We start from the raw sequence: 13076 nt of genomic DNA on the forward strand, positions 1-13076 counted from the left end.
GTTTTGTTTCTGTCACGTAAGAATTTCACTTTTCTGTCGATGTGGTATTTGAAAGTTGGGCGGTGTGATTTGAGGGAGAGTGCCAGGCTTTGGTTGGGGGCTACACCCCGGGATGCTCCAGCGACTCCTGCTCTATACTCTGGAATCACTCCCGGAGCTGGAGAGACAGACAGGACAGCGGGTTACGGCTGATCCTAACCTTGCACGTGGCCCACCCCAGGGCCCATATATCTCCGGTGCCTGGTGTCAACCCAGGCAGCTTTATGCAAAACAAACCTTCCCTGAAGGACTGTCTCTTAGGCACCCAAGATTGCTGGGTTTTTATATTTCTGTCACTGACTAAATGTTTCATTTTGTTTGCTTGGGGAGGGGAGGGTTAGTGGATGACGTGTTATTTCTTGCCCCTTGAAATTATTTAAAGTGAAAAGCGAAAAATAATACGATTTAACTTCCTGGCGGCACTTAAATATGTCTGTGACCAGTTAAGAAAAAGTCAAAGCAAAGAATCGCGGAGAATGGTCCAGATCTCAGGGTCTCCTCTGAATTATTTAAGCCATCGTGTAAAACATCCACCTCCATGTTTGCTTGTTTGTTTGCTTTTGTTCCGGGACCGTACCTGACTGCTCAGATCACTCCTGGCAGTGGTCAGTGAGTGTGCCAAGGCCACCAGACTCCTTGGGAAGGGAACCGGGACTTGCCCTGTGCTTAACCCTTGTACTATGTGTCTGTTCCCCTGGTCAGTTTTTGAAACTAAGTAGACAAGACACATTCTAAATTAGATTTAATGGTTACGGTGTAATTACCGGAGCATAGCTCTTGAAAGAGCCATGATGTATTTGTTTCTCTCTGGTGATACTAACTTTTTTCTTCTCCTCAGACATAGGAATACCTTCCAACTTTCCAGTGTTTGAGAAGAGAATCCTTTACTGAAGCTGGAAGACCAGGAGGATTACAAACATGTTGTGCTGGGGAAATGCATCTTTCGGACAACTAGGTTTGGGTGGAATCGATGACGAAATTGTACTAGAGCCCAGGAAAAGTGACTTTTTTATAAATAAAAAGGTCCGAGATGTAGGATGCGGACACAGACATACTGTATTTGTTCTGGATGATGGAACAGTATACACTTGTGGATGTAACGATCTAGGACAATTAGGTCATGAAAAGTCCAGGAAAAAACCTGGTAAGTTGACAATTGGTTTGCTACTTCTGTATGTATTTAAGTTGGGAATATCAAATAATTTTCTCTGTTCTGAACTTACATTTTTTTTTTCAAGTAAACATTAAAAAGAAGGCTGGCAATTAAGTATGTCTTACATTTGTATGCTAAGTACTTTATTTTGTGGTTTCTTTTAACTGCTGCTATTATAATGTCCTAATTGTGCGAGCTTTTGGTATCAACATATTATGGTGATGTAAATCAGAAAAAATTGTTTATGGTATATAGATTTTCTTTGGTGTAGAATATATAGGTTTTTGTAGTGAATAGATTCCTTTACACATTAAACTAATTACTGTTCAGTTACCTAGGGCAGATTTTAAATGCATGATTTACTGTATTTTCCTAATTCGGAAAGGAAAAGGGATGAAAATTCTTTACTCATGAGCTTAAAATAATCTTAAAATAATTTGAGCCACACCCAACATGTTCAGGGCTTACTTCTGGCTCTGTGTTCAGAGATCACCATTGGTGGGCTCTGGTGACCAGATGGGATACTGGTGATCAAATTTGGGTTGGCTGAAAATGCCTCACCTGCTGTACTTTCACTCTGGTCCCCCATAATCCTAAATCTTTTGCTGTTGTTGTTCACTTGTGGTATTTTAAAAACAGTTTTATTGGACTTAGTTGAATACAATCTCTTATTCTGCTGATCTTTTACTTTGATACTGTATCACTGGCTATTCAATGCTTTATGTAATTCCTGGTTTGACCCCTGACACTAAAAGGAAGATATAAATATAAGATGTTTTGATTCTGCAATAACATTCAAGCAAAATTTAAAATAATTTTTAAGGTAATGAAAATTTTGAGGGGATTTGGCCACATTTTATGTTCTCTTTATTGGGTAAATCTTTTTTTTATTGTATTAGTGACTTTATTGGAGATACAAGAGTTTTCACAAATATACTTGGCTACTGAACTTTTTCTTCTTTCTTTTTTCTTCTCTTCCATTATTATTTCTTATTTATTTTTTTAATTTTTATTTTGACCAAAGTGGGTAAATCTTTTTTTCAATTATAACTAAAAATTCTTATGGAAAAGCTGCTGCTGAGTAGATTTACAGTTCCTTTAACAAGAATGGCATTAAATATTTCCTGTGGCATTGTTTTTTAACCACTCTATTTAGTGTCTATAAGTCAGCTCCTGAGAGGTTGATGTAGGTTGATATATAAAAATAAGGTATAATGTATCTATATATATGAATGATATATGAATAATATAACATATTTTTATTTTATACCTTAGTGTTTTGTAGCATCTCACCACTGTGCCAACTCTCAACTTTTCTAACTTGTAAATAAATGTTGTGCAATTTTTATTTTTTCTTGTTAAGGTCTTAAATCTCTTTACTTCTGACTTAATTTGAAATTTAGTTTTATTAGATGAATGATGGGGGTTCTTAATACAGTAGCTTTGATTACTGCAGTACTCAAAAGCATCTTTCTTGTGCTCTACCAAGAATACTTTACGGAATCTTAGTAGATTTTCATCCTTTCAGGCACTGAGATTGTCATATTGGCAAAAATCAAGGTACAAGTTATTGATCATGTGTGTGACCACTATTCAGAGGCAGGAATGATCTTTTTGCTTAGCTTGGAATGCTGCCTCAGAATGAAATCTTCATGATATTGGGGCTGTTATTTTTATACTTCACATACCCCACAGAAAACAGCTGAACAACTCTTGTGTATTGCTTTAGTAATATCTAAGAGGCCATAGGGCAAGTTGAAAGTATAAAGCCAGCAGAGAAATTGCCATTATAGTTATTAAAATTCAGTATAGATTGAGGCCAGAGAGATAGCTGGAGGTTGGGCGTTTGCTTTGCACACAGGACCGTGGTTTGAATCCCAGCATCCCATATGGTCCCCCAAGCCTGAGCGTAGAGCCAGGAGGAACCCTGAGTGCTGCCGGGTGTGACCCAAAAACAAAAATAAAAAAACCAAATTTGCTACAGTTTAAGAATTTTTCGTGTTATCCAACACTTACTCTGCACTAGAACAGGCATAGGCACTGCATGTTAATACTATAATGATTATATTCCAGGGGCAGCTTTTAACATTATAGACGAGTTTCTGAGAAATTTAACTAGCTCTTCGGGGTCTTTTTTTGTTTTGTTTTGCTTTTTTTTTTGTTTGTTAGTTTTTGTTTTTGTTTTTGACCACACTTGGCAGTACTCAGGGTTTACTCCTGGCTCTGTGCTCAGAAATGACTCCTTGCAAGCTTGGGGGACCTTATGGAATGCTGGGGATCAAACCCGAGTCTGCCACATGCAAGGCAAATGCCCTTCCCGCTGTGCTACCTACCGCTCTGGCCCCATTATGGTGGTTTTGATATTGTGATGATTGCATTGTAACATCTATATTATCCTTTTGATTCATCTTGGAAGCGTTACTTGGTGATAAGATTGGAAGAGTTGGTTTACGTAGCTCATGTTTAACCGAGTCGATGTTACTGTTCCTGGGAGGACAGAACTGCTCTAGGGACCAGTAAGAAACCTTAAGCACAAATGGGGAGACTTTCTTTTGTTTGCTTTAGAGAAGAGACATTTCTGGGGTGGGGAGGGACACTGATTTTTTTTTTCCTCATTGTTAGCCAGGTTAGGTCATCATCTGTGATAAAGAAAAGTGAATAAAGGCAGATATGAGTAATTGGAGAATTAAAACAGTATACTATGTACTTATGAAATAGGTTATTGAAATGATGAAATGTACCATGAGTCACATCTAAAAATTTTGGGGAGAAAACGAAACTTTAAATTTGACTCAGTCACCGATCCTGTCACCAGAGGGATAAACCTGGAGCTGTAATAGCCTGTTTTTATTGGGGTTGTGATTCCGAGATTGTGTGAGCCTTTTTTTTCTCACAAGTCCACGTCCCGAGAGACTAAAGTGCCACCTTGAAGAGGGAAGAAAGGAAAAGTTCCAGCGGAGCTACTTGCTGTGAAAGTGGTTTCACGTTTGCTTGTATTGTCCCCTGGTGTTGCTGAGGGTTTCTCACACTTGAGGGTTTGTTCCCCTTGGTCCTTGGGGGAACTGTGCGGTGCCAGGGGACAGAAAAGGGTTGGGGCTTCCCCATACCAAGCCTGCCTCCCAGTCCTTTGAGCCATCCTCTTCCCAGCCCTGGGATTTGTATCTTTCTGTCTCTGTTTAGGTTTAAGATGCTTTAGTGAAAAATTTTCGTGATGAAAATGAAGGGTAAAGTTGTTAACTTTTTTTTTTTTAAAATAATTCCTCTCTCTCTATATGTTATACTTTTTTTTTTTTTTTTGGTTTTGGGGCCATATCCAGTGGCACTCAGGGATTGCTCCTGGCAGGCTTGGGGAACCAGATGGGGTGCCACAAATTAAACTTGGGTCCAAATTGAACCTGGTTCCGAAACAGGTCAGCCGTGTGCAAGGCAAACGCCCTACCGCTGTGCTATGGCTCCAGCCCTGAGTGAAATCTATTCTTTATGTTTACATAAAGTTTGAGTTTGGTTAATTTTCTAGACACACGTCATCTACAACATTGATTCAGACACAGTGAAGGGAGTGAACAATTGTTTTCTTACAGAGCTCAGTCTTTTTTAATTGTTTTAATATCTTTATTTATTTAAACACCTTGATTACAAACTTGATTGTGGTTGGGTTTCAGTCATGTAAAGAACACCTCCCTTCACCAGTGCAACATTCCCATCACCAATGTCCCAAATCTCCCTCCTCCCCCCAAACACCCCCACCCCCGCCTGTGCTCTAGACAGGCTTCCTACTTCCCTCATTCATTCACATTGTTAGGATAGTTCTCAGTGTAGTTATTTCTCTAACTACACTCACCATTCTTTGTGGTGAGCTTCATGTAGAGAGCTGGAACTTCTAGCCCTCTTCTCTTTTGTCTCTGAAAATTATTGCAAGAATGTCTTTCATTTTTCTTAAAACCCATAGATGAGACTATTCTGCATCTATCTCTCTCCCTCTGACTTATTTCACTCAGCATAATAGATTCCATGTACATCCACGTAGAGGATCTCTTTATCTCTCTTGACGGCTGCATAATATTCCATTGTGTATATGTACCACCGTTTCTTTAGTCACTCATCAGTTGAAGGGCATCTTGGTTGTTTCCAGAGTCTTGCTATGGTAAATAGTGCTGCAATGAATATAGATGTGAGGAAGGGATTTTTGTATTGTATTTTTGTGTTCTTAGGGTATATTCCTAGGAGTGGTATAGCTGGATCTTATGGGAGCTCAATTTCCAGTTTTTGGAGGAATCTCCATTGCTTTCCGTAAAGGTTGCATTCCCACCAGCAGTGGATAAGAGTTCCTTTCTCTCGACATCCCTGCCAGCACTGCTTGTTCTCATTCTTTGTGATGTGCGCCCAGAGCTCAGTCTTCTAAGCATATAAATACTGTGTAAAAGGAAGTAAAAGATAAAGGTAGCCATGAAAGAATGTCTCTAATAAATTGAGAATTCATTTGAAAGGGTTTTCAGCCACACTCAGTGGTGTTCAGGAGATACTCTTGGCTCTGCACACTGGCTGGAATTTGTCCTGGAGGTCTCAGGAGACCATATGGAATGCTGAGGTTCAAACCCTGGTCAGCTTTGTGCAAGACAAGTGCCCTACCTGCAGGGGTTTTCAAACTATGACCCTCGGGCCACATATTGTATTTATTCCCATTTTGTTTCTTCACTTCTAAATAAGATATACGCAGTGTGCATAGAAATTTGTCCCTAATTTTTGTTTTTACTATAATCTGGCCCTCCAACAGTCTGAAGGACAGTGAACTGGCCCCCTATTTTAAAAGTTTGAGGACCCCTGCTAGGTTTGCTCCAGCCCCCAAGAATGGTGGGTTGTTGTTTTGTTTTTTTGATTTTGGGGCCACAACAACAATTATTCCTGCCGCTGCTTGGGAATCTCTCTTGGCGGTGCTAAGAGAATCTAATGGGGTGCTGGGGATCAAATCCAGGTCAGCCACACGCAAGACACATGCAAGCCCTGCCCATTGTACTGTTTCTCTAGCCTCTAAAGAACGTTGTTCTTGAAAGTTGTGATAACCTACTGAAGGGTTAGTAGGTTAGCACTTTGTTTTAGTTTTAGTTTTTGGGTCACACCTGGCAGCGTTCAGGGGTTTCTCCTGGCTCTATGCTCAGAAATCACCACTGGCAGGCACAGGGGACCATATGGGATGCCGGGATTAGAACCACCGGACCATATGGGACACCGGGGGATCGAACCGCGGTTCGTCCTACACTAGCTAGCGTTTGCAAGGCAGACACCTTACCTCTAGCGTCACCTTCCCGGCCCCCAGGTTAGCACTTTTAATATTTAAGACTAGCTTTAAAAAAAGAACAGCTTGAGAAGAGTTTCTATTCTTGATATTTCTGAACAATATAGGTGTGTTTTAGCTGATTTCCATTATATCTTTTTTTGTTTTGTTTTGTTTTTGTTTTTGGGCCACACCCGGCATTGCTCAAGGGTTACTCCTGGCTGTCTGCTCAGAAATAGCTCCTGGCAGGCTCAGGGGACCCTATGGGACAGCGGGATTTGAACCAACCACCTTTGGTCCTGGATCGGTTGCTTGCAAGGCAAACACCACTGTGCTATCTCTCCGGGCCCCCATTATATCTTTATACTACGTACAGATTACGATAATTTTCATCTGCTTTCATACACATATATGCCTCTTGTTATCACTTCTAGCCCATTTTTACTTCCAGTGAAATGTAGTTCTCTTTTTCTTACGCGTGTATTTTTCCTTCATCGGAATTTTTTTGGAGGAAGGACTTACATATGGCCATCCTCAGTTCATGCCTGGGGATGCTGGAGGGACCAAATCTGATGCCCAGGGTTGAACCTGGGTCAGCCACTTGCCATCTAGGTCCTTTGACCTCTGTACTATCTCTAGACCCTATACAATTTTAAATCTTATTTTTATTTCACCTTTGGGCCACACTCCGCAATACTTAGGACTTGCTCCTGCCTCTGCACTCAGGGATCACTCCTGGGAGACCAGGTCGGTTGCTAGGGATCAAACACAGGTCAGCCACATGCAACGCAAACACCCTATCAGCTGTCTTGTTGCTTTACAGGACCTCATGAAAAAATATTTGATATAGTGTATATTTCCCCCCACAGTTGCGATGCTCAGGCTTTGCACTCGGGGATTACTTGTGGCAGTGCTCAGGAAACTGGGTGGGATGTTGGGGATAAAACCCAGGTCATCTGCTTGGATTGCAAATACTTAACCACTGTACTATTTATTGCTTTGGCTCCCACCCGACTTCATGAAAATATTGAATACTTCTGTTGGAATGTTTTTTTATTTGTTTGCTTGCTTTTGGGCCACACCTGGTGACATTCAGGGGTTACTACTCCTGACTGTGCTCAGAAATTGCTCCTGGCTCGGGGAACCAAATGGGACACTGGGGGTTGAAGCCAGGCCTGTTCTGGGGCAGCCACTTGCAAGGCAAACGCCCTACCACTGGGCTATCTCTCTGGCCCCCTGTTGACCCACAAAATTTGCGATGCACAGGCAGGGTTACTCATGGCTTTTTGCTCAGCAGTTACTCTTGATATGCTCAGGGAACTGTATGGCATGACGGGGATTGAACCCGGATGACTTTATGCAAAGCACGCCCCCTACCCGATTATTGCTCTGGTCCCTATAGGGCTCTCAGTTTCTTAATTCATAGCAAAAAGGTAAATACACTCGATTTGCTCTGCCAGTCCATCTAAGTGGGTTGTCTAAGGTCCTTGTTTCCAAATTGACATCAAAAGGTTTTAAGTAGCTAAAGGAAGTGTCTATAACATTGTAATTTACTTGCTGTTTATCTTGCTGAGACATTTACTGACTCCCCATGAGTATAGGTATAATTTGGTGACTAGTTCTAAATATATGGCTTGTACATCTATTTCTGTTTTTCATGTTAGAAACAATAATATTTTGTGATCAAAATTTATTTAAAAAAAGGGTAAATTCTAAGCATAACAGTTTAGGTTTTTGAGGTTTATGAAGTTCTTTTTCTGTTTGTTTCTTGTTCTTGTGTCATGCCCAGTGTCCTCAGGTTCTACATTCAGAAATCAACTCCTGGCAGCCTTGGGGGGGTGGGGGTTCCAATGCAAATGCCTTACCCTCTATGCTATTGCTCAGGCACCAAGGAGGTTCTTTTGCATTGGTGATCCTATTTAATCCTTAAGGATGACAGCTAGGGCAGATCTTGCAGTTCCCATTTTATAGATCAGGAAACAGGTTAAATGAGATTGAGACAAATAGTTATTAAGCTAGGAATGTTGAGATCATTGTAAATACTGTGATTTTACTTCTCCCCCACAGTTTCCCTCCCAGATATATTTAGAAGGTAGGTAAATATTTATTCATGAACAAAACTATATAAAAAAAAAACTGGTAGGAACCACATAAGATTGGGAGTACTATTTCCGAAATGTAGCATGTAACAAAACAAACTGAAGTTTCAGATATATGTAGGTTATTCTTAACTGAAGATCACTTGGTTAGCAAAGCTTGCAAAAGATAAAAGCCTTGAATAGTATGATAATATTTTTGGTAACTCAGATCCAACTCTTCTGTAAAAAATTTAAAGAATGAAATTTGATTCATTTTTTCTGTCTATAAAATAGAAATTTCTACTATTGGGCCATTGCTTGTGCCTGTTGACATTTCATTTTCTGAACCTGCTCCCTGTCTTCATAAAACAAAACCTTATGTACAAATTCCTTCTAGTTGAATTTTAAAACATAATATAGGACAAAAGTCTAACTATGAGAAATAAAATTATTCACTTAAGGCAGGGGTCTCAAACTCAATTTACCTGGGGGCTGCAGAAGGCAAAGTCGGGGTGAGGCAGGGCTGCATAAGGGATTTCGCTTACCAAATATTCGCAATAAAAAATCGCATTAGTAAGAAAAAAATCGCAAAAAATCGCATTAAACATTTGCATACCCCGAAAGGAACTGCTCGGGGTATGCGAATGTGTAATGTGATTTTTTTTTCTTACTAATGCGATTTTTGTTGCAGTTATTCAGTAAGCGAATAATCGTGAATACTGCAATATTTGAAGGCCAGCCTCGGGCCACAAAATGTTGTACGGAGGGCCGCGAGTTTGAGACCCCTGACTTAAGGGGACTGAAATGATCCAATTATCACACATTTCTTACTGAACAAAAAGCACCTAATACCAAAGTTTTATAACACATTTGAAAGGAAGAGAAGGCTATGGATGTTAAGACTTGGAAAAGAGGAATTTCTTGGGTCAGGAATGGCTTGCTTTGGACTCCTCACTTTGAGGAAGGTTAGTGCCCAAGAATCATTGTGTCAAGGGTAGGGAAAAAAGATCATAATGCAAACAGGTAACTACTGTCAGAGAGATGTGTAATAATACTTTACTTTGTGTAGGACCCTACATCTGAGGAATTTCAAGAGCATTACACAATAACTCATGGTTCCTTTCCAATGCTCGTGAAACAATTTGCAAGAATTATCCTCACCTTAGGGGATAAATTTACGGAGAAATGGCAGCACAAGTTGGTAAGTAGCTTGTCTCAAAAAGTAGGTGACTGGGGGCCGGGTAGGTGGCGCTGGAGGTAAGGTGTCTGCCTTGCAAGCGCTAGCCAAGGAAGGACCGCGGTTCGATCCCCCGGCGTCCCATATGGTCCCCCCAAGCCAGGGGCGATTTCTGAGCACATAGCCAGGAGTAACCCCTGAGCGTCAAACGGGTGTGGCCCAAAAACCAAAAACCAAAAAAAAAAAGTAGGTGACTGGTAAACTTCTATAACTTGAATCTGAAAATTTGTCTACCAGTCTTCTACCTTATTCACTAAGTTGTGCTTATGTTTAGAATTATTTTCAGTAATATAATCTGTTCAAGGCAGATCAAAATAGCAATGCACAAAGTATCGCTTTGCTATTCTACTTAATGGCTTATTCAAGTAAACATTTTATAAGATGGTCACATTTTGACGCCATTTTGGTATTTCCTAACAACCACAGGTAGTCTGAAGAATATCCAAACAATATTAAAGGATATTTAAGCAAAAACTTACTGTGGTAACTCCCAGTTTTTCTTTTCTCTGATATATATCATATTTTCCCCCCTTATCTGTTCTGTGCTGTGCAACTATCCATGCTTAGTAACTGCAGTACCCAGTTGATTTGGAGGCATTTGATCTTGTGTTATCATGTTGAACCTGGTCTGGCTTGTCTCTGCAGGTTGCATTGGTTTGGTGACGGCTTTAGAAAAACTGAACCTCAATTTAAGACAGTACTATCAGTAGAGGTTGTATCTTTGCAGACCAACAGAGACTTCTTTAAAGGCTTTAGGATGAACAGTTCTTCTCTTTGTGATTTGTATGTTAGCAGTTTTTACCTGATTGAAAGTGTGGCGCTTTCTTTCTTGGAAAGAGCAGAAGTGTGGCCTCTGTTGGTTGCACAGTTTGAGCAGTAACTAAAGGTTCTTGTTACAGACACTACCCTAGACAGTCTAGTAGTCTGTCTGGCATCTTACTAAGATGTCCTTAAGTTCCATGTCTGGATATATTATGCCAGTTTAGCACTGTGGTTCAGATTCATTTCGAGAAGACTCATACAAACATTTATGCCTTTAAACATGATCTTTCTTCCTATATAGGGTATTGAATTTTCTTTTGGGGGAGGACACATATCTGTCAGTGCTCAGGCCCAAGGATTACTCCTGGTTTTGCACTTAGGAATCACTCTAGCAGGCTCAGGAGGACCATATAAGATGCAAGGGATGGAGATCAGGTCGACTGCATGCAAGACAATGCCCTATCTGCTGTACTATTGCTCCAGCCCAAGGATATTGCATTTCTTCCTGGTCAAACATTGTTTTGTTATCAAGTCTGAAATAAAATTCACCGACCAGACCCTTTGCCTTCATTTCCAATTAGAAATGGTAGGTCTTTGTAAAGGAGGAAGGATAATTCAGAGTTAAAGAAATTACCTATAAAATCTTCAAAACAAATTGATCAAAGAGAGTCGATCAAGGAGAGATTAGGAAGACAGAATGAACTGACTCTACTAAGCAGATGAAAGTAATGAAGGCAAAGGGTCTTATCCTAGGTGGAATTAGAAATTAATGGAAATAAAGAATACAAAAAGATTGATACAGTTTTGTTCTCAAAGAAGAAATAAAAGTCTGGTCGGTGAATTTTATTTCAGACTTGATAACAAAACAATCTTTGACCAGGAAGAAATTCAATATCCTTGGGCTGGAGCAATAGTACAGCAGATAGGGCATTTGTTTTGCATACAGTCGACCAGATCTCCATCCCTTGCATCTTATGTGGTCCTCCCCAGCCTGCTAGAGTGATTCCTAAGTGCAAAACCAGGAGTAATCCTTGGGCCTGAGCACTGACAGATATGTATCCTCCCCCAAAAGAAAATTCAATACCCTATATAGGGAGAAAGATCATGTTTAAAGGCATAAATGTTTATATTCAGTTTTGTTTTATCTTTAGTTCTTATTAGGTCAACTTTCCAACTGTAATTTTCTCCCTGATTCCACAATTCATGTAGTTAATGATCTATTAACTATACTTTTGTGGATCGGGGAGACCATTCAGAGTTCCTGGGCATATAGCACTCTTTTTTTTTTTTTTTTTTTTTTTGTTTTTGGGTCACACCTGGCAGTGCTCAGGGGTTATTCCTGGCTCCAGGCTCAGAAATTGCTCCTGGCAGGCACAGGGGACCATATGGGGCGCCGGGATTCGAACCGATGACCTCCTGCATGAAAGGCAAACGCCTTACCTCCATGCTATCTCTCCGGCCCCGGCATATAGCACTCTTACAAATTTTTTTTTTTTTTTTTTTTTGGTTTTTGGGCCACACCCGGTAACGCTCAGGGGTTACTCCTGGCTATGTGCTCAGAAGTTGCTCCTGGCTTGGGGGACCATATGGGACACCGGGGGATCAAACCTCGGTCCGTCCAAGGCTAGCGCAGGCAAGGCAGGCGCCTTACCTTTAGCGCCACCGCCCGGCCCCGCACTCTTACAAATTTAAGGTAATCTAAATGATTGCCTTCTCTCCCTTTGTTTTATAAAGTTGAAGTTTTATATATAGATAAAATTAAAACATTTTCTTTCCACCTCTTATTTCTCTGGATTTTGTTTAATAGGTTTGCTAGTTTTTGCTTAACTGACACAAATATGTTGGTTAATTATGCCCAACTTGATGACTTCTAAGTTTTATTGGAAACAAAATTTATGAAGGCACAAGTGTGATCAGATTGAAGTTGCTTTGGGTTCTACTGACAGCTGAAATCATTGTAGTGATAAGTTCTGAGAAGTGCTGGGATGTATGTAGTCAAGAGCCTGTAAAAATGCGCCTCGGATAGTGGAGTTGCTTCTTTCCAGTTGCTCCTTTTCTAGGGAAACGGAGTGGGCCCCCGGTAATGTTGTAGGTTCTAAGGTGAAGAATTAGGATCATCTAAAAACAGTTGAAGGAATGGTTAGTCACCTTAACTGTAAGTTGTTAGAAGTTTATGATTTTCTCTACAGATGATCTGTGGGTTTTTTTGTTTGTTTGTTTGGGGACCATACCTGGTTCTGTTAGGGGCTTACTCCTGGCTCTGCACTCAGGAATTACTTCTGGCAGGCTCAGGGAACCATTTGGAAGCTGGGAATGGAAACCAGTCAGCCTCGCACAAGCAAACATCTCTCTGGATCCCTTGTTATATTTGAAAGATTTAGACAAATGTGTTTTTTGTGAACTTTTTATAAATATTTTTGGCATGGAAAACAGTTCTTTCATTTGAAAATAATAATGAATTAAAAAAAGCAGGAACTCCTAAATTTCAAAATCAGGTTTATATGTGATAGACTATCCAGTGGTCCTCAAACTACT

At 40.3% G+C, this 13076-nt stretch overlaps 1 protein-coding gene across 2 annotated transcripts in view; it reads left to right on the plus strand.

The window, feature by feature from the left end:
- Positions 1 to 887: 887 nt before the first annotated feature.
- Positions 888 to 13076, plus strand: part of HERC4 (HECT and RLD domain containing E3 ubiquitin protein ligase 4) — a 91387-nt gene continuing 79198 nt past the window's right edge. For both annotated transcript variants that reach the window (XM_049790478.1, XM_049790479.1), the window contains exon 1: positions 888 to 1183. In XM_049790478.1, coding sequence (XP_049646435.1) covers positions 958 to 1183 — 226 coding nt within the window. In that variant the 5' untranslated portion in view covers positions 888 to 957. The remainder of the gene's footprint in view (positions 1184 to 13076) is intronic.

Source organism: Suncus etruscus, chromosome 17 (assembly GCF_024139225.1).
Source record: "Suncus etruscus isolate mSunEtr1 chromosome 17, mSunEtr1.pri.cur, whole genome shotgun sequence".
NCBI classification, from domain to species: domain Eukaryota; kingdom Metazoa; phylum Chordata; class Mammalia; order Eulipotyphla; family Soricidae; genus Suncus; species Suncus etruscus.